This window comes from Pezoporus flaviventris, unplaced genomic scaffold (assembly GCF_033815535.1).
Source record: "Pezoporus flaviventris isolate CSIRO_AGI_PZ_B2104156 unplaced genomic scaffold, CSIRO_AGI_Pfla_v1 ptg000059l, whole genome shotgun sequence".
Lineage (NCBI taxonomy): Eukaryota > Metazoa > Chordata > Aves > Psittaciformes > Psittacidae > Pezoporus > Pezoporus flaviventris.
The window spans coordinates 461,057-486,717 of record NW_026892607.1 but is presented as its reverse complement, the minus strand read 5'-3'; the positions used below and the strand labels follow the sequence as shown (position 1 = coordinate 486,717).

General features: G+C 52.8%; 1 protein-coding gene across 3 annotated transcripts; it reads left to right on the top strand.

Annotated features, from left to right (window-relative positions):
- The first annotated feature begins 518 nt into the window (after positions 1–518).
- Positions 519–24,863, top strand: KANK4 (KN motif and ankyrin repeat domains 4). Of its 3 annotated transcripts, none has more exons than XM_061469601.1 (10): positions 519–629; positions 12,151–12,233; positions 13,690–15,588; positions 16,525–16,636; positions 17,961–18,191; positions 18,754–18,841; positions 19,233–19,452; positions 20,790–20,932; positions 22,201–22,401; positions 23,180–24,863. In XM_061469601.1, the coding sequence occupies exons 2-10, from the start codon at positions 12,218–12,220 to the stop codon at positions 23,279–23,281; spliced, it is 3,012 nt and encodes a 1,003-aa protein (XP_061325585.1). In that variant the 5' UTR covers positions 519–629; positions 12,151–12,217; the 3' UTR covers positions 23,282–24,863. The 3 variants fall into 3 exon arrangements, with proteins under 3 accessions (XP_061325585.1, XP_061325583.1, XP_061325584.1); XM_061469599.1 differs by having other exon boundaries at positions 13,687–15,588; XM_061469600.1 differs by lacking the exon at positions 519–629 and adding an exon at positions 8,560–8,812 and having other exon boundaries at positions 13,687–15,588.
- The last annotated feature ends 798 nt before the right edge of the window (positions 24,864–25,661 follow it).

Genomic DNA, 25,661 nt, shown 5'->3' with positions numbered 1-25,661 from the left:
CAGCTTCTCCGGGCACCCTGTGCCAGCGCCTCAGCACCCTCACAGGGAAGAGCTTCTGCCTTATATCTAAGCCAAATCTCCCCTCTGGCAGGTTAAAGCCATTCCCCTTGTCCTGTCCCTACGAGCCCTTGTCCCAAGCCCCTCTCAATCTTTCTTGTCAATCCCCTTAAGGTATTGAAAGACCCCTATAAAGTCCTCCATAATTTTCTTTACCTTTTCCACGCAGTCACACTAAGGTACAAGGGACCGATGGAAACTGGACGGTGTTGAGCAGCTGAGCCAGAGAACAGCTGGCACACAAACCCTACAAGTTCTGCAGCCTCAGCCCATCCCCACAGATTTCCCCTTCCCACTGCTCTTGATGTGCATCTGTGCAAACAGGATGAGCTGGAAAAGTATAAATAATGACATTAAAAAGGGCCCAGCACAATGCCGCAGTCATAAGAAAATCAAAACCAAAAACCCCATAAAACCCCAGTGGATTTCTGGCCTCCCACAGCCGCCGCTCCTCTTGGCTGCCGCTGACCCGCCCGCAGCCCATCCCCGCTGCCTCGGGCCCGCCCCGTCCCCAGGCACCGCCCGCAGGAGGCACTGGGGCCGCCGGTACCGCCGCGATTCGCCGCTCCCAGGTACGGCCGCTGCGACGGGGTGGGGGGGAACCGGGACAGGGACCGCGACCGGGCGGGGGGAGCCCGGGAGGAAGCCGGGGGGAAGAAGAGACCGTGGGACCGCTCCCCCCTTCCCTTCCCTTCCCGCTCTCGGGATTGCTCCGGAGCTGCTCGCGGGATGCTCCGGGAATGCTTGCGGGGTGCCAGGGCGATAGGCAGGGTGTGTGGCACTGCGCGCTCGGGGTGCTCCGGAGGATGCTCCAAGGGGATGCTTTAGAAGTGCTCAGGGATGCTCCGGAGTGAACGCCGGGAGTGCTCAGGGGATACCTGGGTGCGCTCTGAAGGGTGCGCCAAGGGTGCTCAGGGTGCCTGGCCCCTCAAGGGGCTGCCTGGTGGCAGCAGCAGCCCTGAACCACCCGGGACAGGAGCGTTCCCAGTGTAGCCTTGGGTGTGGGATGGAGGCGCAGAGCGAGACCGGACAGCGGGGAGAGGGCAGGAAGCCCTGGGACCCTTTTGGGATGCCCGGAGAGAGGGCAGGGAGGCTCCGAGCCCTGGTGAGGACCCCAGATGAGTGCAGGGAAGGGCCCCCAGGCCCCGGGCAACGCAGCGGAAGTCACCAGGATCCCAGAGCAGCCAGAGTTGCATTTAGCCTCAAAGCCCTACCGCAGACCTCCCCCCAGCCGTGAAGATGTGGTTCAGACAAGCTCCAGCCCAGCCTCCACTGCTGGGCACGGTCGCTCGCTTTTCCTCGCCGGCTTTCCAGCCATCCCGACACAGAAACTCCTGGCCCGGTAACGTTCCTGTCCCCAGCGATGTTTGTGCTCTGCAGAGCGAGGCCAGGCTGCGCTCCGGGTTTCTGCATCCTGAGGGGGCCGAGAGAGGGGCTGCTCCCGCGGCAGCGGGCGGAGGGATGAGATGAGCGGTGCCTCTGCCTCGCTCCGAGCAGCGCAGCTCTGCCGGGACCAGGCGTGCCCTGTGCAAGCGCTTTCATCATGTCCCAGGGTTCAGGCTGTGACTTCTCACACAGACGTGCAGGGCTCTGATGGCTCCAGGAGCAATCGGGGTGAGGGTGACCGGGCAGCTGCAGACCTGAGATCGGTGTAGAAGAGGCTGGGTGGTCCTTGAGGAGATGGGTGATGGCCAAGAGTGGGTTGGGTAAGCTCAGCTGCAGGTCTAAGTAAGTTCAGGGTGGAGGGTGTCATAACCTGGATGCTCTGGGTAGGATTGTTCACCGTGCAAAGGTGGAAGCAGGACTGTATTGCACAGGGTTATCTCGTTTTCCTCACAGCTATAGGATGTGACACCGCCAGGAAAGGTTTGTTTTGTCTAGAGGTTAAACCAGAAATTAATGTTTTAGCTGTGCGGCCCAAATGAAGGCAGTGAGCACCCAAAACCACTACATATGCAGGGTGAGGGTAGCAGCCACAGAGTGGTGGGGAAGCGCTGTGAAAAACACCAGCATTTCCCACCATGCCTTTTTCAGTCTTCCCGCTGTTTTGGGTTTGATTTGGGATGGATTAAATGGAAAAAGCTGATCTTCCAAATGATTCCCCAGATGATCAATGAGAGGAGGAGTCCGTAACCTTGGGTTTATGATTATCTGTTGCTTTGGCTGTAATATTAAATAGGTATATCTGCCGAAATGACAACGGCGTGATGAACGTGGCCAGGGAATCTGCGGTGAGCGGGATCAGTTGTTGGGTCATTAAAATAATCCTGGACCTGGAAGATAAGATGGGGAGGAGCCTGTTGCTGCTATGGGCTCTGTCGGTTTCCAAACCTCTTGTGAGCAGGAAAACCAGGCTCACATTCAGCTCCTTTGTGAAAAGCCCGGTTATAGAGAAGGTTCTGTCTCCCAGGTGCAGGAATCACCCCTCTTGTGCAGTGCTGGGGCTGCCCCGTTCCCTCAGGAGCTTTCCAATTTGGGGTCACAAAGTATCCCTTCATCCTCAGCTGACCAAAATACCCCCTTGAGATTTACTTGCTGCCGAGCAGGAGGGAGATGTCGCTTCCCATCCCTTGGTGTGGGTGCGTTTTAGGAGGGAGAGGTTTGGTCTCAAAGCACCCTTCACATCAGGAGCAGTCTGAGATGCTGTGGGATGGCCGGTACCAGATGAACACAAGCTCATTCACAAGCTCGTTGCTGATTCAGGTCCTTCCCTCTGTGGTTTTACAGCTGCCAAATATTCTGGAAGTCGCATGTTTACCATGGGGTGTTACACATCCGAGGCTGGGGATTGTCAGGGGAGCTTTGGGAGCAGCACCAAGGATGCACGAGGCCCCATTTGGTACAGAAACAAGTCAATATGGAAAGTTATTGTATTTTCCATTCGGTGCCTTGTATAACAGGGGTTATGTGACTGCCTTGCTGAGGAGCAGCAGCACACAGATTTTGGTCAATAAAGCCTTGATCCCACCTCAGGGGTGCAAAGGAGCCCGTGGCTTGGGGCTGAAATCCCGCACCATGCACGTTTGTAGACTGCCAGTACAAGGGGAGAGAGATGGGGAGGAACTGGCTGCAGAGAGCTTCTTCTTCAGCCCTATTTATTTTAGACCTCAGTGGAATTCCCGTTTCCGGCTCTGTGCCTCGGAAAGCCTCAGGTCCTGCCCACTCCAGGGTTTAAACAGCACGTGAAAAAGCACTTACTGTCATGGAATCCCAGACTGGTTTGGGTTGGAAGGGACCTTAAAGCTCACCCAGTTCCAACCCCTGCCACAGGCAGGGACACCTTCCACTAGAGCAGCTTGCTCCAAGCCCCTGTGTCCAACCTGGCCTTGAACACTGCCAGGGATGGGGCAGCCGATTTCCTTGTCCATCAGGATTGAGCATGAATCTCACTGCAAGTCAGCTGGAAATAAACCAACAACGTCCAACCTGAGCTTGGCCAAAAAGCTGGATGAAACCCCCCCATTGCCTAAACCCTCCCCATAAGCTGGGTGAGCAGGTGGGAATGCAGCCGCAGGGCTCCCAGCTCCTGGCATCCCTGTGGAAACCACTGTTGGAGGGGAAAGGCAGCATCTCCATCCCTTCCATGGTCCCGATCAACGTGGGGAGTGTTTTCATGTGGCCTGGAAAATAAATATTCCCGTCTGTGGAGGTTTTTAAACCTGCCATGAGTGTGATCAACCTGAGCCAGAGACTGATATAAAACGGCCTCGTGTCTCCATGGGGGACTGCAGTGGTTACCCAGGGAAGAGAAACATAGGACTGCAGAGAACAGAGCTTTCCTGGAAGCACCTGAAAATCCCACCTTCAGCAGAAGGGGACCTATGTTGACGATGGAACTGCTAACAGGGTCTGACAGGACAGACATCACATTGCCAGTTGGGTTTCACAACCACAGATGCACTTATTGCTGTTTTCCAGGCTGGTGGGGTTAGGAAGCCCTGTTTATGTGTTGGGGTTCCACAGACTGCGGTGTCTCATCTCTCAGCACCGAGGGGCTGGACGTGGCTCAGCACCTTTCCTTCCCTGTCCATCACATGCCTTGGCAAGCACCTGAGCTAGAGTAAACTGGAAGAGCCTTTCCCAAGGAGCAGGAGCACCCTGGTTTGATGGTTCCCCTTCTGAAACCACCCAAAGGATCCTGGTTTTCCTTAAGAAATGGAAGATGTTTCCATTCCAGCTTGAGCCAAAGGTCCGGCTTTTGAGTGGGACGAGTGCAGGAGCCCCAACGATGCACCAAGCCCTGACCAAGCCAAGAACAACCCCATTATCATAAAGCTGCTAGCGGTGTCTTTTGACCACATGGAAGTTATCCAGTATCATGGCAGCAAAGCTTGAGCTGTCCCAAGACCAAGGAGATGGAAACCAGCAGCTTGGAAGAGACCAGAAGCCAAAGGAGGGCTTCAGTAGCTCCCCCCAAACTCCAGGGATTGAGGCAAAAAGAGTGAACATTAGAAACGGGGCACTTGAGATTTTTATGTGCCTTCTGATTCATGGCTTCAGGTGGTTTTGTGATCGCCTGGCTCTGGGAAAGGAGACTCGAGGGAGAACGCCGCTGTTCCCAAGGCATGGGATAAAACCATGAGTATCGACCAAAGCTTCTATAACAGTGTGGCTGGAATGAGCTGAAGGTCAGTTGGAAAAGAGGTTATCAGAGGAGGGGGTGAATGTGATCGCTTTCCCCTCCCGGTGAGCCGTAAAAGAGGGGGAGAGTTTGGGTATCCGATACCTCCAGATCTCGTCCTGACCCGTCTCTAATGGAAATGCTGGCAGGAAGCTCATGACATTTATTAAACAGCAATAAGCAGCTTTAATAAAATCAGGATCCACACAACTTTATTGCTGCCACTTGAAAAGATGCCTGAAATGGCTGGTTTAAGTACTGGCGGCTGCTGAGGGTTGCACACTTGAAAGCGATCGTCTGCTTTATTAAGTGGTGCTGTGTTAATGATACTGATTTGCTTCTGAAACACTGGTGAGGCTCCTCATGGCTCCAGGATGTTTCCCATGGGAGCAGCCCCTGGCTCCAGCCCCCTCTGCTGCTTCATGCACATCATCCTGCCCAGGGGCTGGGCTGCACCTCCAGAGCGTGAGCAGCAGCTCAGAGAGGGGATCCTGCCCCTCTGCTGCGCTATGGGGAGACCCCCCCTGCAGCCCTGATCCAGCTCTGGGGCAGCAGCACAAGAGGGACGTGGGGCTGTTGGAGCGAGGCCAGAGGAGGTCATGGGGATGCTGTGAGGGCTGGAGCAGCTCTGCTCTGGAGCCAGGCTGAGAGAGCTGGGCTGGGGCAGCCTGGAGAAGAGAAGGCTCCTGAAGGGGAGACCTGAGAGCAGCCCCAGTGCCTGAAGGGGCTGCAAGAAAGCTGGAGAGGGGCTTGGGACAAGGGATGTAGGGACAGGCCAAGGGGAATGGCTTTAACCTGCCCGAGGGGAGACTGAGATGAGCTCTTAGGCAGAAGCTCTTCCCTGTGAGGGTGCTGAGGCGCTGGCACAGGGTGCCCAGAGAAGCTGTGGCTGCCCCATCCCTGGCAGTGTTCAAGGCCAGGTTGGACACAGGGGCTTGGAGCAAGCTGCTCTAGTGGAAGGGGTCCCTGCCCGTGGCAGGGGTTGGAGCTGGAGGAGCTTTAAGGTCCCTTCCAACCCAAACCAGGCTGGGATTCTGTGATTTTGCAGAGAGGATGATGGCTGGCAGAGAGTGCGAGGCCAGCCTGAACCTCTCCACGGGTGCAACCATGAGCTGATGGGTTGCAGAGGGAGCTCATGACTTTTCTCCCCACACTTTTTCACCTGTCACCTCTACCACCTCTGCTTGTCCCATGTAGCAACTGGTGTTGTATCCCCAAATCTCACCCTGCTCCGCTTCAGCACGTGCAGTCAGGTCGCACCGGCGTGGATCCAGCTTGCAAGGTTGCCTTTCTGGGTGCTGATGAGCTCATAGATGTGGGTTTCCTGGGCTCAGGCATCATCTGCTCTCCCCACTTCAGTTTCGGTTCTGCTCAGGTCTCTTCTGCCCCTTGGCAGTGACAGTTGTGATGCTGAATGCGCCCAGGAAGGCGGCTGATGGGCAGATCTCTTACAGCAGAACCAGTGTTTCCTCTCACCTTGGAAAACCTCATGACAGCTTCTTGCAAGGCAAACCGGGACCTTAAATGCTTTTATTTATGTGATCCCATGAAGCTTCCAAACTTCTTTTTTCCCCACGGAAGGAAACTCCTTCCCGTGCCTGTGCCAGCCGGCAGCCGATAAGAGCCCACCAGCGCGCAGCAGAGATCCCACCCGTGTCGATGTCCCTGGCACACTGGAAAGGGGTTATTTTTCTTCCTTTGCACTGAAAACAGCAATCTGTACAACAAATATTCCCCGAGAGGCTGTATTTATTCCTGGTATGTCCACTTGCAATAATAGCTCTGCTGGCTGTTGTGCAATAGAGCAGACCGCCTGGATGGAGCAGGTTTGGTTTGGGTAGTAACCCTTTGGGTACCGAGGGTGAGCTCCATTTGTGGGTCCATGTGGTGGAGGGGAGTAGGGGGTGCTGGGTGAAATCCAAACATGCTGTTTGGGAGGCCTAGAGCCTGGGGAAGAGAAGGCTCAGATGAGACCCAGTAACAGCCTTCCAATACCTAAAGGGGCTGCAAGATGTCTCTTGCATCCCTGGCAGTGCTCAAGGCCAGGTTGGACACAGGGGCTTGGAGCAAGCTGCTCTAGTGGAAGGTGTCCCTGCCCGTGGCAAGGGGTTGGAGCTGGATGAGCTTTAAGCTCCCTTCCAACACAAACCAGTCTGGGATTCTGATTCTGCCTGGGGAGAGGAAGGGGGGCAGCTGGTCTGCCCATGTGGGCATCCAAGTGGTGGCCATTGTGGGCACAGTCAGGGACCGCTGTGTTGGCTTTCGAGCCGCTTTGTGGCCGTCTGCTTCCTCTCATCCATGGGAGCAAAATCCCCCCTGACAGCTGTGGAGCACAATGTAAAACAGCAGCGATTTTAGGCCATGACCTCAGTTCTCACGCTCGTGGGATGATCTCAGGCCGTGGCCAGGTGAAACGTTTCCCCATTTCCCACCCTGCGCTGGCCCCATAGGGCAGTGCTATGAGAAGCAGTCATAGACCCATCAAACACCAACCCGTAATTAATTGACTTCCACGTTTTGACTCCATCCATCCACAGCTCCCGATTAAAAGCTTATTTCAGGGCACGCAGACTTCAAGCCCTCCTTCAGGCCTGCGGGGATTAAATCTGGGAAAAACTGTGGGTCTTATGTATGTAATTGCATTAGAGAAATGCTCCAAAGAAAAGCTTCCTGCTAGGTTTTCCCAGTGGGAAAACGAAACAACTCTTTTTGACTTGCTTTACAATCAGTGCTACATAGAAACGTGCGTGTTTATCCCATCGTGCCGCTCTGCCTAGAGAACATAGTGCAGAACAGGCTCAGGAAAGATGCACCCGTGGAACTAAACCAGAGGAATTCAACAGAAAATCAGCCAGCGTGCTCTTGGGTTCAGCTTGAACCCCGAGCTTGTCACTCCTTGTGAGGGCAGAAAGCCATCGGCGCCGAGTCACAGCGCTGTGGGCTGGGGTGGGATGCTGGAGCCGCGTGGGAAAGGCAGCGTTTGGGAAAGGCTGCCGGAATGGTGTGTGTGTGTGTGTGTGTGTGTGTCATTTTTCATTCCTCGGATAAGAAATTAACCCCTCCGTGCCCTGGGGAGCGCTGGCAAGGGGAGCGCTGCTGCTCCTCTGCGGGCTCAGGCTCTTTCCCTTCCTGCAACGGCAAAACTTCCCTGTTTCCCTTCAGCCTTCACCCACTGAAGTTACCTTCAGCAGTGGCAGGAGCGCGGTGAGCCTGGGGGGGTGCCAGCAGCTCCGTTCTGCACACGGGGTGACGGAAGTGGGGCTTTTCCCCTGCTAACAGGAGCAGTTTGGCTCTGCTGCTTGTTGAGCAGTGGGAGCCGTGCTGCTGCTGCTCTGTGACACGAGTCCCCGGTGAGAGCCCCCAGGTCCCAGCGGGATGCTTCCACTTCTCGGGATACTCTTTTCCACCTCTTGGCTCATGGTGGGGGTGTGGGGAGCTGCACAGTGTCTGAACCCTTCTACCTTTGCTAGCATGAAGCTGTTGCAAGTTCAGTGCAGAGATTGAGGGGTTTTACCCTTGTTGCCAGCCTGGGGGTGCAATAATCCAGGATGCCCTATAGGAACAGGGGTGCAGGGGCTTGGGATGGGCGCTCTGCCCATTGCTGAGCTGCATGCCAGGAATACCCTGCCCGAAATCACACCTCTATGAGCTTCTCCCTGCCTGCAGTGTGAAGTTTGCATCGATACCCCACTGCAAAGGGCTGGAGGATTCTATACGGAGAGTCCCACAGGAGTCCAGGGGCTCCTTATCCCATCACAACAGCATCCCGGCACGGCACAGTGGGTCAGGCATCCTCTGCCTGCGCCATGGTTACGCACGGCCGCGTTCCCGCCGTCACCCTGTCCTGGTCAGCATCTCGGTGGACGGATGGGCGTGACGTGAGGGTCCGGAGCTGCGGGGAGAAGGGAAAAGCATTGAGGGGCTGTTTTCTGCTCCGTGCACGGGAACGGGGCTTCGGGAGGATCAGGTGAGGACGCTGAGACCTTCTGCAGCATCTACTGAAGGTGCCGCCTTTTAAGCACAGCAGCCACTCGCGTTTCCTTGGGAGAGGCGCTCCGCAGAATAACTAATGGGATCAGCCCGGGAGGGTGCAGCATGCGGAGGGCGAGCTCCGGCTGCAGCCTGCAGCATCAGGTATAGTAAGAGCCGTGGTGTGAATAAGTGACCGTCTTCTCCATAGCCCTTCCTGAGGAGGGAGGGAGGCAGCCGGTGACAGCCCAAGCAGCGCTCCGCGGTTTGTGTTCTATGGAGAGAGACACCGGTGCTCTGAAAAGTAACTCAGTTTATGCAGCGGGCTCCAGCTGTCCTCGGAAAGGTCGTGCGAGAGCGATGGGGCTAAGCTCGATCGGAAAATGAATCCCTCTTTTTGTGCCTCTTGTGTTTAAACTTGCATTCGCTTCCTGAGCAAGGTCACTGCTCAGTGACCAACTTTCCAACAACTGGAAAAGGCATGCTTGCTGCTCCCAGCCCTTCACTGCCGGCTCTTGGCATGGGAAAAGATGCTTTTGAGGGAGGCAAGCGCTTCTGCTCCCCGATGGGCTTCCAGGTGGAAGGTAACAGGACAGGATGCTTTCTAACGGTAGTTTCTCCTCTCACTCATGAAGTGCTAAAGCCGTTGCTGCAGTGCAGGAGAACACAACAGCAGAGCTCAGAAAAAATGTGTGTTATAGCTAATGAGACTGTGCTAATGTGCTGCTCAGCAGGGATGAATTATCTTCTTATTTATAGCCACAGGGTTAACCGTTTCCTATTTCAAATTGCTAGCGAGATGCTCTGGGAGAATGAAAATCATATATACTTGTCTTTGTGGTTAATCTGTTCTTTGTATCTTCTGGGGTGTAATGGTTTGTTCTTTATTTCTTCTGGGGCGTGATATTTGTTCTTTATATCTTCTGGGGTGGAATGGTGCTCTCCTTTCTGCTGGCTGGGATGGATGGGGGAGCAGGCAGACACTTACATTGCCTGGCAAGTTGGACAGAGAGAAACAGGGGTTAAACGTGCCTGTAAAGAGCCAGTGTTTGAGACAAGGCTAGTTAAAAAGGCAGTACATTGTCCCTGCAAATGGGCTGCCCCAGGGAATAAAACCACTTCACTCTGTGCTGTTGCCTTCTCATATTTGGCTTCTTGTTTTCCTTCTGTGTTTACTTATTCCTGCCTTGAGAAAAGCAACGGAATTCAACTCCGGATTAATCTTCCCCACAGACTTCCTGTGTAGTAAAGGTAGCAATCAGCAATGCTGTGCACGTGGGGATGTCGCCTGCCTGGAGAGGAAAATCAGTGTTCTTCAGTTGTATTCGATAGAGGAAAACTTATCAACTATAGAAGCCGACAGAGGGTCAGGCTGACAGGATTGTGACCCACCTAAAAGTGCTCCCCTGCCCTGAGCTGTGGGCTGGACACTGGGTGCACAGCTTCTTCTGGCAGATCACTTCCTATTTTTTATATCATCCTTGTTAGGGACAGGCGTTGGAGAGCAGCCATGGGGTCCAAAGAGCCGTGGTTTTTGGCTCTAATCCATCCCCCCCCCATGCCTGAGCTGCCCCAGGGGGGAGAAGGGAACATCTGCAAGCTGGTATGTAGCATCCTTTTACGAGGTGATTTCGAAGTAGATTGGTCAAAAGAGGAAAGTTGGAATATCAATTTGGGCTGCAGAGCTGGGACCCAGCCAGCTCATAAATGAACCAAGTAGATGCAGTTATCTAGGTATTGAAAAGCATCCTATCAACTGGCTTTCCCAACCCCCCCTCTAAACAAATGACCTAGAAGAGTGAAGTGGAGCTGGTCAGCCTGTAGCTGGGGTCTGTGGTCGACTGTAATCAGGAAGGTAAGAAAAAGAACCAACAATTGAACAAGAGGTTAGCGTTTGTTTTGGCATCTGCTGCTTGTTGGCAGGAGGAGACAGAAGAAATTGCCCTTTATAGATACGCAGTTAATTGGAGAGCACATCAGGGGGCTGCTGGTCAAGGTGTTTCAGAAGCTCACATGGCGTTGGATGGGCATCAGCGTTGCCATCTGGCTGTAGAGCATCGAGGAGGCACCAGTCGCGGTATGGATGTTTGGATGGTCTTGGGTTGGGACCTTTGCAACTTTCCATCAGGGCTATACACTGACAATAAACATGTCTGCCTGATTGACAGAACTAATGGTTTCTTTAAAAAGTTTCAATCTTTCAAACTATCTCTCCTATGATAACAATACAGCAGGATTTGACTTTATTCTCCTGATGCTCTTTGTAGTTAGACCAAGAAAGTGCTTCTAGAAGAGAGTGGCAGCAGTGCTGCTATACTCTCTGTATCTTATCTGTACTCCAGAACCAGTTATCTTATCATGGCCACAAGAAGAAAGATGAGTTTCATAATGCAAAAATACGGGGCAAAAGGAGAATTTAGAAGCTGCAGAATGGAGAAGAAGAGCAAAACAGAGCTGCTCCTGTGATAGTGAATGAGCCAGAGGTCTCGAGAGATGGCTCTGCTGAGGGATGCTGCACAAGAGAAAATGGAAAGGGTTAGGGATAGGGTTAGGGAAATAGGAAATCCACCTCACTGATGCTGGATAAGTACAGCGCCAGGTAAAGTGAGGAGTAAAGGCTGGCTGAGCCCCTTCGTAGGGAGCTCTGGAAGCATGGTCAGGTGCTCAAGCCCTCAGGAAATACTGCAGCAGAAACTGAATTCAGGCTCTGATGGTTTGGTCAATGAGGTGAGAGCCAGTGCTTGGCACAGGCTTTGTGCTGCTTGGTCCTACCCCTGGGACTCTCGCATTGCTCAGGGATGCACTGGACAAGCAGTGGTGGACTTCCAAGCGGCTGTGGGATCATCTGCGACCCGGAATCAAATTAGGTACTTGAAGGAAAATCCTAAACGAGAAGCCTACGGGCCAGGAAAGATGTGGAGCTCACGGTGTACCTGATCTGAAAGCCATTTGGCTGTGGTTTAGTGCAATTTGGTGAGGTCCTCATAACAGGATGGATGTGCGCTGAAGTAATGGCTTTCATTTGAACAAACTTCACCATCAATTTTGAATCTTTGGTTGTTGTGGATTTAGAAAATGAAAAGGTGTCAAACCAGTAATTTCTGTGTATAGCTGATATCCCTTGCTGTTGCCAGAGATACTCTGCTGGATTTATCCAGCTTACAGGAGTCAATGAAGAGTCCTTGTGCCATCTATCTCAAGCTCAGTAGAAATTACCCCAAATATCTTGTCTCTTCTCATTTGCAGTCAAACCATCTGTAGCACAGGGGATGTTTTATAAGACCTGGCTACCTGGGATGTGTCTATGAAGCACAAGTTGTTGCCACGGGGAAAGGAGCTATTGATTTAAGCAGCTTGAAAGCGCTTAGCAGACAGTCCGGGTGCGTAATGTGGGAAAGAAGAGGGGGGGGGGGGCTATGAAGAGGTGTAAGGCTTTAAGGGGAGATTAAGTTCAGATGATTGATCTTTATTTTAAATTAGAAGTATCTGTTTCTTGTCTCAAGGGTGAAGAGACTCATCTGCCCTAGCTTGTCAGAAGATGCTTAAGTGACAGCCCGAACAGACCACACCATGGAGAAGACCGATGGTATGGAAGCTACAGGATGTTTGTTTGCTCATTTGTTTCTTGAAAAGAAACCCAACCAAGGCCTGAAGTAATTTCCTTACCAGAAATACTGTAAATAACCTGTTTTCTATAGATAGGTGGTAGAGCCAGGAGATGGAAAATGCATCATTCATGTATTATGCAGACTTCCTAAACCGCAGCAAAAACATGGCCACAGCTCTCAGTTCAGCATGCATTTGTCCTCCTGTCCTCTGCAGTGTGTAGGACAGATCTCTGCTCCCACCATAGAATGGCTTGGGTTGGAAAGGGCCTTAAGGACCATGCAGTTCCAACCCCCTGCCATGGGTAGGGACGCCTCACCTTAGGCCATGTCACCCAAGGCTCTGTCTGTCGGGGCTTTGCTCTTGTGCTGTTTACCCTACGTGATGTTTTCCCTCTGTTGTTCCTCTGACTCTCAGGTGCTGCTTCCCATCAGAAAGGAGTCTGCATCTCAGTGATGCTCTGTGCCGAGCAGCACCAAAACCCTGCCAAATTCTCCTGGCCCACATGCAGGTGCTGCACCAGGATGGAAACATTGAACCCCATGAAACCTGGTTTCTCTTGGTTGAGCAGCTCATCCTCACTGGGCACAGCTCCTTTAGTCAGAGGTGCAAACCAGCCCAAACCACTGTGATTTGAGAGATTTGCTACATAAGAACAAGCAATAATACAGGGGTTTAACTATTTAGACCTCCAAATTTGGGGGCTGTGAATTAATAGAGGCTGGATGTGATGATATGAAGTTGTATTAAGCCAGGAGCCGAGCTACTGGAGCCGTGTGCTTGCCTGCAGTGGCTGCATGGACAAACTGTCACGCATTCCGTGGTGATTTTCCTCAATTAAAAGCTGTGCCGGGTGCCGTGCAGCCGGTCACCTTGGGAAGCACGTGTTTCGCATGGATGCAGCTCTCTAAAGCAGCCCTGGCTGGTGCTGTCTGCGTCCAGCCTCTGCCCGGTGCTGTATCCATCAATCCCAAAGCATAATTTGTGAGCTGGTGTTTGCAGATGAAGCAGTGCGATGGTTTTCCTGCTTGCTGTGCACTACTTAGGAAAGTGAAACCCAAACCAAAAAGCCTTAAAAGCTGCAGTTGTCACAGCTTGTTTCCACCTTCTGTTTTTGAGCCGGGTTTGTTAGACATCAGGTAGCTTTTTATCCTTACACAGACACGTAGCTCTGTCTGCAAATCCTGCTGTTTGCTTAATTGCCAATTAGAGCTGTGATCTCAGCAACATTCCAGCTTCTTCAGTGCGACAATTACCTGGTTCACCTCTAGAAAACAGGATCATACCTTTGAGTGTGTTGCTTGAGCTTCACCCCGAGCCTCCACCTGCCTGAAACGGAGATGAAAAAGCCATAAAACTCTAAACATTTACTTTTAGTTCATGTTTTTGCTGCCATCAGAATTCCCCATCTCTCTGTTTTTGGGTTGTTTCAGCAGCCAGCCAGGCACCCAAACCCGATGGGGAGAAGGAGCAGCCCCGCAGCCTGCCTTACTCCGTGGAGACGCCGTACGGCTTTCACTTGGACCTGGACTTCCTGAAGTACGTGGACGACATCGAGAAAGGGAACACCATCAGGAGGGTCCACATCCGCCGCAGAGCCAAGCAGCCGAAATTCAGCACCCTGCCCCGAAACTTCAGCCTGCCCGAGAACGGCTCCCGGGGATGCGCGCCTGCCCCCAGCAAGAGCTGGACCGCCGCCGCCTTCCCGCAGCGAAAGGCATCGCTGGGGGCAGAGGAAACTCTCCATCCCCTCCTGCCCAGCGAGGGAGCCCTGCCTGCACCCGATGAGCCCAGTTACCGGAGGAAAGCCCTTCTGGCAGAGACGCGGCAGCAGACGGAGATGGGGAGGCAGGAGGGTGAGCTCCAGAGCCGGCCGCAGCTCCTGCGAGCCTCCAGCATGCCCACTGCACTGCTGCCCAGCCAGCCAGGGGAGCCCAGGCTGCCCTCGCCCCTCCAGCCACCTCCCCAGCACTGCCTTGCGCAGAGCGGCTCTGAAGGTGCTATTCACACTGGCTCTGACAGCACCGTGTTACATCTCCCACTGGGAATGAGCGTGGAGCGGGATGTCTCCTTGGGGCAGCCCAGTGGAGGCAGCCCGGGGCTGGTGCAGCTGCAGCCCCCGTGGCAGCATCCTGCGGCGTCACCGCAGCTGCAGGTGGTGATGGAGAGTGGAGGTGAGGAAGGCGATGCTGCCAATGCCAGCGGTCGCTCCGCCTTGGCTGGGGGTGAAGCAGCATCACCCGCTGCCCTCCAGCTCGCAGAGGAGAGCACGAACCCTGGGGAAGGGGAGTTGAGCGTGAGTGAAATCGCTCTGAACGTGCTGAAGAGGGCTGAGGAGGGAAGTGTTTTGTCTGGAGAGAGCAAGGAGAGCCGTGATCCTCAGCCTTGCGATGCTGGGGATGCCGGTGGGGTTGCTGCGCTGAAGCAGCAGATTGCTGCTCTGGAGGAGCAGCTGGGCAAGAAGAAAGAAGAGCTCGAGCAGGTCAGGGCAGTGCTGCAGCAGCAGGATCATGAGATCAAGGAGAAGGAGAAGAGCATTCAGTTCCTGAGCAGCTCCAAAGCTCAGCTGGAGGAGAAGCTGAGCCGCGAAAACAGCAGAGAGGCCGAGTCACCATCCAGGCGGAGCGGTGGGGCTCTGCAGTGCTCCGATGCTGCGGTGAACACCGACCTCTGGCAGGTAACTGTTGCCAAGCAAGCCCATGATAAAGGCATCAATGTCAATATCCCGGTCTCCACCAGATCCATAGGATGCAGCGCCCACAGAGCAGACAACATGAACACACAGGCGATGGAGCTGGGTGCTTGGAGAGATCAGGGACTGGCTCACACCGGTGTCAGTGGACGTTGTGAAGCCAACATCGAGGCTGGACCTCATGCACCGTGCTTCACCCCGCTGCAGATTGATGAGCACCTCGGTGACAACAATCAGAACCACAGGAATAGCTACGATACCCAGAGCCTCGCTGCTCACGCCGGGGCTGCAGAAAGCTATCGAGGAGCAAGGATGGGCTCAAAGGCAGGTGAAAACAAGGGCGGCTTTGGAGAAGATAAACCTCGGGATGGGCTGGAAGAGGAAGATTCCCCGGACCACGAGGATCTCCCTGCAGTTGACCCCATTGGCCAATATGTAAAAAAGATCCAGGAGCTGTTGCAGGAGCAGTGGCTGTGCTTGGAGCATGGCTACCCCGAGCTGGCGAGCGCTATTAAGCAGCCGGCTTCCAAGCTGAGCTCCATCCAGAACCAGTTGGTTAACTCCTTAAACTCGTTGCTGTCTGCCTACTCTACGCGAGGGCCTGCAGACAAGGAGAATTCGAACACCCACTATCAACAGTTGGGTAAATAATACTGGCATAGGTTTCAACGTGTACAGGCCAAATATCTTCCTATTTATTCAAGTGTTGAGCGGGGGTGATGCTGTGGTATAATTAATATCAGTCTGATCAGAAGTAGCCTCTCCAAAACATGTATGAGAAAGGGAAATCTCTGCACATCATAAGCTATGTGATCTTGAAATAAGCAAACAAAACGATGTAGGAGCTGGTAAGGCTGTGGCTCGGTTACGCACAGGATCAGCTTCCAGAAGTGGCCATTCTTGTGGCCACTTCCATCAAACAACCACTCTTCTTAATTGGATTAGATTTGTAAGAATGTGGGACTCCTGCTCACCTGGGGTAAATCAACATGGGCTTCACCAGAACCAAAACCAATCCAAGCTACATGAGCTGGGAAAAGCCCCGCTCCCGTTCATCCAAAGTAATTTTAGCTTATATGATGATGAGGATCCAAAACCAAAGGCTGCCTGTTCATTGAGGGCTGTGGAGGGCCTTGAAGATAGATGTGACCTATTACTTATAAGCAATATGTAGTGAGACTGTTCAAAGTCCGATGGAAAGACTCATCCATGTAGTATTATAGGAGATGTATATAGGAGATTTCCCATACATTAGTATATTGGAAAACATACAAAAGAAAACATTATTACAAAAGTAAAACCTACTTATATTCATAGGATACATATATAATTCCCAGTCACTTCCTTCCTATTCCCTGCCACTTGGAATTGTTTCAGACCCATATTTTAAAGGTGGGAGGGCAGGTTCAGGTTGTGGCCAGGTGCATCCGTAGTTTTGCAAGGCACAGGAAGAATCTCATAAGATGAAGTAAGAAGCTTATGGTTATGACTTGTAGTTTGTCGCTAGAGGCTGGGAATAATTACTGATCATTATGGCACATCTGCTTAATTAATCTATGAATATTTTGTATTTTGCTAGAAACTTCTCCAACCACAAGTCTTAAATCCATCATGAAAAAGAAAGGTTATGGTTTCCATTCGGGAGGCAATGGGACCAAAAAGAATCTTCAGTTTGTTGGGGTAAATGGTGGGTAAGCATCCGTCCAGAAGCTAAAACTGCCTTTTGACATGTAATGTCTTCTGTATCACTGGAGAAGTCATTCTTCTTTTCCCCTCTTTCCCCCTCCAAACCTCTTGATTAAAAGGCCATTTGAAATGGAGCCTCTTTTCTCCCTTCTTTAATCCAGCACTGATAACCTGTAAGTAACCCTGTAGAAAGGATGTTGGTGTTTTCAGAGCAGCGAGGGACACCTGGGGCACTGACACTCTCTGCACACCCATCTTGTGGGGCCTCATCCAAAACCCAGCTGGGTCCATGGGAAGTTTCCCACTGCCTTTGGTGGGTTTTGGAGGAGGTCAGCATTGCCTGGATGGACACACTGCCACTAACCTGCCTCCACGCTCCAGTGACAGCCAGCACAGCTTGGTTCAGGGGCCAAAAAAGACTATTTCAGTAAAGAAGGAATTACCTCATGGTGAAGGACACCTGTATTTTAGGTTGTGCTCCAACACCCTGTGTATGCAGTGTCTAACACTCCTTGGCCTTTGAGCTACCTATATGTGTGCTGTAGGTACATCTCTAAGAGCAGCATTGGCACATGTACTGAGGAGCACGTGTGCTGGCATGAAGAGGGCAGGACATATTTCACTGTCCCTTCACTGTGCAAACGGATACGTGTGCAAGTTTGGATGCTGGTTCCTGCTGACATACGCTTCTTTGGTGTCCCAGCTCAATGGCTACTGCCCTTGGGTTCATCAGGTATTGCTCATGTTGTGTAGAGCTTCTTCCAAAAGTCGCTGAAACTGGTACAACTTGTAGCGAGTAGAGGAATCTCATCCAGTTTGGGATCCCTTGGAGTGAAATGTTGGGTCTCATGGAAGATGCTATTGTTACTAACACATTCGGACACCCAGAAGAGAAGTCTCTCTAGTGGAGCTGCTCAAATGGTGGACTGAAGTCTGTGCTGGAGCTGCAAGCACAGTTTTTGACCAGCAGTCCATGTTTCCTATGGCTTCCCATCAGCGTGCCAGCAGCTCCCAGCAAGGAGAAGGCACACAGCCCTTGCCTGGCCATGCTGGAACTTGTGCAATGGACATCCCTCCAAACCAACTGAGTAGTCTCTGAAGTAACCTTGCCTGCTTCTGATTAACTGCTTCTATCACGCTCCTGCTGGCTTAAGAAGGCAATAAAAGACTAACCCCAAGTTTGGCTGTGGCTCTAATCCTCTAACTTGTGCATCGCTCTGGGCTTCATCCAAGGCCCATTGGAGTCAGTGGGTGTCTTCAATGAGTCCTGGTCAGGCCCTGTGGTTGCGGATGGGAAAGGAGTGAATAACATGTGGTGTCCTCAAATAGCTATGAGACGACTTCAAGCGAAGACACGAGTTGTGAAGACAGCCCATCGGAATGCGACGTGGAGAGTGAGATGGAGAGGAGAGCTGAGGCCTTGGAGCCCACGCAGGGGAAAGCTGAAGGTGAAACCAAAGGGGCTTCATCCGGGACCTCCTCGCAGGGGAGATGTGAGGACTGTGACCTGCAGGAGCCGTTGGCAGAAGCAGCCCCTTGCAAGGAGCACAAGGATGACAGGTAATCAAAACCAGACAGTGACTGTGCTCTCCATCATGGTCCTGCAGCCACAGGATGCACAGCACTGCATTCAGTCACTCATATAGGCTGGGGGCAGAGCTGCATCTGCTGGGTGGAAAGGCAGCTGCTGACCTGTAGACATGGGAAGAAGCTTTAAAGAGCTAAATACTTTTTGGGTTACTACAGAATCTAATGGGGATTGATTCAGGCACCATGCATCACTGTGGAAAACACGGAGTGAGTCATATCTGGGGAGAATTAGCTCATTTCTCCCCTCTCATGTTAAAGCTTCACAGTAAAGTTCTTTGCAGATTCAGGAATAAGGGTTTTTTCCCACTTGAACTTGCAACGAAGTTGACCATACAGATCTGGACTTAAACACTTGTTTAAGTGCTTAACTTTGTACCTAAAATCTGCATCAAGTCAGCGGGACAGCTTGTGTCCATGAAGTTAAGCACTTAAAGAAGAGTTGAACATACTCTGTTCTGAACTGCATGTTCTCCTTCCTGCTTCCATGCGAGTTCTGTCCCATGATGGACTTACTAAAGTATTTTCCCTGTAGGTGCAAACCCTCTGAAGATTTCCTTGCCGACTGCCAGCTGCTCAGCAAGCACCTCTCCGAAATCAGCACCACAAGTGACAAGCATCTGGTATGGATATTTTTCAACCCCATTTCAGATGCGGCTCCTACATTTAATGGATAGGAGAATCCCGATGGCACTTTGCAGACTGTGCCCTGCAGTGCCTGGAGAGCTCTGTGAGGAGAGGGGGATGAAACGGCCTCTGAGTCAGTTTTAGAATAGCCAAAAAAGAAAGGAAAATGGGGGAAAAAAAAGGGAGATGGATGCTTTCTGTGCTTACTCATTGGAGTTACCACAGGAAATTCCTTTCCCCCTTAAGCTACAGCAGCAATCACAAACCCACAAGCTAAACCCTGGCTGGGCAATGCCAGAGCAGAGGATGAAGCAGCGCAGGGCGAGGAGATGGGGCTGGTGTTCCGGGTGAGTACCCCAGGTATAACACAGACCTCGGTGTTTGCAGCGGCACGTCCTGAGCTCCATCAGCCAGGAGTGGTTCCGGGTGTCGAGCCACAAGTCCTCCAGCCCCGAGGTGCTCACAGCCTACCTGGAGGCACTGGGAGCCATGGACCCGCAGCTCCTGGAGGTGGTGGTGAACCTGGCCGACAGGAACGGCAACACGGCTCTTCACTACAGCGTGTCCCACTCCAACTTCCCCATAGCAGAGCTCCTGCTGGACACAGGTAGGAGCAGTCACTGCTCAGTCATGGCTTTTGTGCGTATGGAAGTGACTTTATGTTGTGCCAGCGGGCGCAGCCTCACAGGGGATGACCACGGAGTGCAGAGCCAGGTCCATCAACAGTCCCACACATGGCAAGCAGTGAATGAGGTCCAGGGTCCTTCCAGGAGCAAAAGGAAATGGGACAGAGGTGGGGCTGGGGACCAACTACAACCTATTTGCAAGGGAGTCATCCAGTAGAGAAGCATGGTGCCAATGTCCATCCAGGAGACAAATGTAGGTCCACGGTCCACCCAAGGGACAAGTGAAGGGACGAGGTCCATCCAAGATACAAGCATGGAGAGAAGGTCCACCAGGCAAACAAGGTTGGAGACCAGCCATGGGTGAGGGTCTCAGCTGAAGCTCCTCAGGGACATTAAGGCTCATTGGTGCCCTCAGAGCCCTGTTATATGTGGGCTTTGCAGTGGGGATGGTTCAGGGTCTTTGTGGCCAAGGGGAATGGGGTGGCTCTGCAGCTTCTTGCAGCAGCAAATGCCACATCATGGAGCAGGAGGAGCAGACCCCTGAGAGCCTAACAGCCCCCCAGTGCCCAGGAAAGCTCCACGTTAACCTATTGAACTTCCAGCTCTTGTTGCAAAGAAAGAGAACGTCTCAGCTGAGCTTGTATGGGGGGAAACGCGCAGGAGCTCTGACAGAATGGAGGCACTTTGGCCTTTTCTCATGGGCCAGACAATCTGTTAAATGTTCGGGAAATGGCACATTTCCATTCACATCTATAACCCGATTGTTGCCGCAGCCATGCGCGGAGCTGTGCCTGTTTGTCCCCTTCTGCTGCTGGGTGCCAGCAGTGGCTGGGTCCCGGGACGGGGCTGGACCCAAGCCCTCACCCATTAGACACAGCTCGTCCCTTGTGGTGAGCTGGAAATAGGCTCTTTGAGGTGAAAAGTGACTGAAACAGGGCCAGGATGGGTTCGCACTGCCTGTTGGGTGATGGTCACCTTTCTGCTGCTCTCTTCCTGCAAGAGCTGAAGCAAACAGCCCACAGCACGTGCCCAAGGCAGTGGTTGTCCCCCCTCCTTTTTCCTTTTGGTTACGGTCTTCCCAGTTAATTGAGTTGATCCCAGCAATTGTAATTAACTGCAGCAATGCGTAGCACCAAGAGCCGTTCGGTGCTGTGCTCACAAGACTGGATGCTTAACACAGATCAACCTCATTCCTGTATGATCATGGAATCTCCTGTTTCTGGGAATATAAGATGCCCCAAAGTTGTATCTCCCTTTGCTCCCCCTTCCCTCCGTTCATCACGGGGCTGATCCTTCCCCTCCATGGTGCATCCTGCAGGCGTGTGCCGCCTGGACCTGCAGAACCGCGCTGGCTACACCGCGGTGATGCTCACCCCGCTGGCGGCTGCTGAGACGGGCGAGGACATGGAGGTGGTGATGAAGCTGCTGAAGGAGGGAGATGTCAACCTGAGAGCGGCCCAGGTGCGTGCCCGTGGGTCTGCTTCCCTTGAACCCCAAGGGTGGGATCGTGCCATGGGTGCAGTGCAGCCAGCCTGCAGCGGGCAAGAGCATCCACAAAGTGACTCCTGCTGAGCTCGTAGCCTCTTGCATTGCAGCCATCACTGCGTGATGCCAACTGAGGCTGCGGCAGCATCACGTCCCCATGGAGATCTTGGGGGGTGGCAGTGGGATGTAATTCGTGTTCCTCACACTGAGCGTGCAGCATCAGGCTGAGGCTCAGCAGTAGACATTGGGCTGGAGCTGCTGCTTGCCACAAGTTACAAAAGCCACCTCAGCTGAATTGCAGCATGGCCACCAACCAGCAGCTCCCTGCGAGGGGACGTGAGGGCTGGGTACAATGAGGAGACTAAAGGAAGGCAGAAAGTGTGGGGAGACATCTTTTCTGACCTAAGAAATCAGAGGCAATGCAGGGAAATGGTGCATGGGGGACCCGGTGTACAAGATCCCCAGGTTTGCTGGTGAGCTCTCACTTCATCACTCACAGTTTGGTCTCAGAGATGACAAAGATCTCACCCAGCTCCTCTAGCAAACAGCTGTAAAAGTTGGTCTGGACCCAAGCTGGACTGCACAGGAGGGTTGGGGCACCCACATTTGGGGGCTGCTGGGAGCCAGGAAGTTTGGCCATGATGGTGCAAAGACCCTCCGCATGGTAATGGTGCAAGTGAGCAGATATCTTGCAATGCATGCTGAAGATCCCCAGTATTATTTAATATTAACAAGCAATTATAATATTAATTATTATATATGTAGTATATATGTGTTCACCCTGGAGAAGAGAAGGCTCCTTAAGGGAATACCTTATAATAGTCTTCCAGCACCTAAGGGGGGCCTACAAGAAACCTGGAGAGGAGCTTTGGACAAGGGCCTGTAGGGACAGGCCAAGGGGAATGGCTTTAACCTGCCAGAGGGGAGACTGAGATGAGCTCTTAGGCAGAAGCTCTTCCCTGTGAGGGTGCTGAGGCACTGGCACAGGGTGCCCAGAGAAGCTGTGGCTGCCCCATCCCTGGCAGTGTTCAAGGCCAGGTTGGACACAGGGGCTTGGAGCAAGCTGCTCTAGTGGAAGGTGTCCCTGCCCGTGGCAGGGGTTGGAGCTGGAGGAGCTTTAAGGTCCCTTCCAACCCAAACCATTCCAGGACTCCATGATTATTATTATTCTATATAACTGAATGAGCAGGACTGCAGCAGGCCGGTGGGTCTGCGGTGTTCATCTTCTCCTTGTGTGGCTGCAGGGAGGCCAGACGGCCCTGATGCTGGGGGTGAGCCACGAGCGGGACGACATGGTGCGAGCCCTGCTGTCCTGCCAGGCTGATGTCAACCTGCAGGACGAGGAGGGGACAACAGCCCTGATGGTGGCCTGTCGGCAGGGCAACACCGACATCGTCAGGCTCCTGTTGGCCCAGCCCGGCTGCCAGGTCGCACTGACAGACAAGGTGAGGCTGTCCCATTCACAACCTCATCTAAACCAGGCAGGGAAAGCTCATGCAGGATAATGACTTGCAGGCAGTAATCCCCGAGTGGTTGTTTTTAAGGGAAGAAGTGCAGCTTTAGTCCACTTTCTAACCAGGGGACCACTTTTAGGGGAGTACCCTGGTATTGGTGCTTGCTGCTGATGGGGTGGCTGCAGCAGCATCCTGCATCCCAGCCAAAGCCTGGGCAGAAGCACTGGGGGGAAGAGCCCAACCCAGTGTAAACCTAAAGAAACAGGTGAAATCCTGGACATGTGGAATCAGCAGAGCTTCACTTCCAAAACGTAAGCAGCAGCTAACTGTCCCCTGAGAGCTGCGAACAGATCCTTACCTAAGGTGGATATACAAGATGGGATGCTGGTCTGGAAGCAGCATGGCCAGCCGAGCTGATGGAAACCTGCATGGGCACAATGCTGCATTTATAGTTATGCAATTATCTTCTAATTAAACTACAGTTTGTTCTAAGACCTGTGGGGCAGCACAGGGACCAGGAGAAGGCAGAGCTGGGATGCGTTTTGTGTGCTTGAGGTTAAGTCCCAAAACACCGTGGGGATGCGCAAGGGCTGGTTGGATGGGATTGGAGCAAGCTGCTCTAGTGGAAGGTGTCCCTGCCCGTGGCAGGGGCAGGTTGTAAAGAGCCTCTCTGTAGTGAAGAAGTGGAGGTGATTGAGGGTGGGTTCTGGGGTGTCGGGGTGAGAGGCAGGGTTTGGGTGTTAATGCCTTGTCCGGCTCCCCCCCGCAGGGCGGTAACTCAGCGCTGTCCCTGGCCCAGCGCGCTGCCCATGCGGACATCGCCGCCCTCCTGCGTGCCCACAGCGAGCAGAGCCCGTCCCTCTCTGTGTGACCCAGCGGGGAGAAGAAGCCAGGACAGGGAGTGGGGATCAAACGGCTCCTTCTTGTCACAGCCCTGCTGCTCGCCGCGGCGGCCAGGGCCAACACGGCAGGTACAGGGCCATGAACCCTGTCCGTTATCTGCGTACGCTCCCCGTGTCTAATTCTCCTCATTAAGCCAGCTTACACACCCTAATCTATGCACATTGCCACAAATGACTCCAAGCTCTCCTGCTCGCTTCTCCCTGTATATATTTGGCAGGTGAGCGGCCTAAATGAAGGCGAAAAGCACATTAGAAGAGCAATACTTAGTCTTTTGTAACCTTAGATTATGGTTGTCCCTTTAATCGACTACTTAACTGCATCTCATTTAACTTGTAAGTTTGTGTCCTAATATTTATTATTAGCTCTTCTGTACGCAGTGGCAGGCAGTGATTATTCAGTATATGTAACAACAAACACAAGCTGGATGGATTATGTAAAGTATAAAATCCTATTTATGTTTGCCTATGTGGGTCTGATGTAAGAATTAAAAATTAATGCTCTAGGAAAATATTTGAGCAGGCCAGACCCAAACACACAGACATTGTTTTGCCTGTGTTTGGAATTACCATATGGCTCTTCTTCTTCCTAATTAAGTTGGAGCTAACGGGGAAGCGCAGCCCATTGACATGCACCGTGCATCGGCACACGCGATGCTCCGGCACAGCGGGGCGGATGCGGGTATCCCAGGCACGGCACTAGGTCACAACACATCCCTGTCCCAGGATGTGTTAATGTCATCCAAGAGTTTTGTGGGATGACTTTGCTGGCAGATGCCTTCTGGGCAAGGATCTGCTCTCTGCTTCCCTTGTGCTCAACTTGCAGACACCCAAACTCCTCCTCCCATGTAAAGCCGTGCTGTGATTCAGCTGCTGGAGTTGGCTGGTACCAGGGCCTCCTCCACCACAGTGTCAGTCCAGCATCACCTCTGATCATACACAGGGCAGGGGTCTTCTTTCTTCAATCCCTCCTCACAAAGGAGGGAGAGGAGGGATCAGGCTCCACTTTTCCAGACATGTTTATACTGTCATTAAGTCTCTGTGTATTGGGAAATGCCATTTCATGAGGCTGTGCTGCTTCAGGAGCCAGTGGATGCTCTCCATAGGCTGTGGCAGACCTGGATGCCACCACCAGTACACCCTCATACGCCCAGCTCTACCTGCCATCACTAAAAGCACATCTCCCTTCTAAGCTAATTGCTGGTTTTTGTTACTAAGCAGAAGTTAATCCTGGACTGCTTTGGTTGGTTGTATGTCAGCTCACATCGTGATGGAGTCTCTCGAGCTGCCTTTTCTCCTTCCCTTGTTTTGCAAAGCCATTGCGAGAGCCCCTGTCCTCACACACTGCTAACACTGCCTTGCAGGGAGCAGAGGACAGCCCCTGCCCTCTTTTTTTCCCATGGAAATCTGCCATCTGCTCTGTTTTCTTCCCTTTCTTCATGTTTTCAGTCAGAAGCATTCACTATCTCAATTCTCTGTCCATCTTTTTGTATAACTCTACCCCAAAATGCAGTTACCTTCTTTATGCAGAAATAAACTCGAGTTAAACCTTTACCTGTGTTTGCTCCTGTGCCTGTCCCCATCACTGAGGTGCTCTCCTGGTGCGAGGCAACAGGGATGCTCTGATGCACAGAGAGACAGACCCCTAACAGCATCAGAGCAGGGGGGATGCTCTGATGGACAGGGAAGGCCAGCCCTCGGCCCATGGTGACTGCACATACCTGCACAACATTAAATGAGTCATTGTTAAGGTGCTTCTCCAGATTGGTGACCCCCTGCTCAGGTTCTAACCCCAGTTTGCTGGGTGCTGAGCACTGAGCACCCAGCACCAGCATGAGCACCCATTGCATCGCTGCTACCAACAAAAAGAGCCACAATGCCATGCTGTGACAATCTGCACTGGGGTTTTTCCCCAACAACAGCTCTGGAACCAGAGGAATGTCACTGACTCGCTGCTTCCCAGAGGGAGCAGAACTTTCTGGCTTCAACAGAATACATGTGGGAGATTCGCTCCTACGGATCAGGATGGCTTTGGGAAGCGCCCGCCTCCTCCTGCCTGCGGGATCCCTTGGGATATGCAGCTCACCACAGTGCAGTTTGGGGATGGGACAAGTTATTTTGGGGGCATGCTCTGCAGTGAGAAAGCACAGACTTTGCTGCCTTCCCTTTGCTTCCCTCCACATCCCCCTTTCCTCATGTTCCCATCGCTTCAGCCCGGGCTGGTTCACCGCATCCCACAATGTTTATTTTCATTCCTTTGCCTCAGATTTCCTCTTTTCCCCTCAAACCATCTCCCCAGGGAGGAGCAGATCCCATGGGAGGACTACCCCCTGGAGCAGCTCCCCTGCTCAT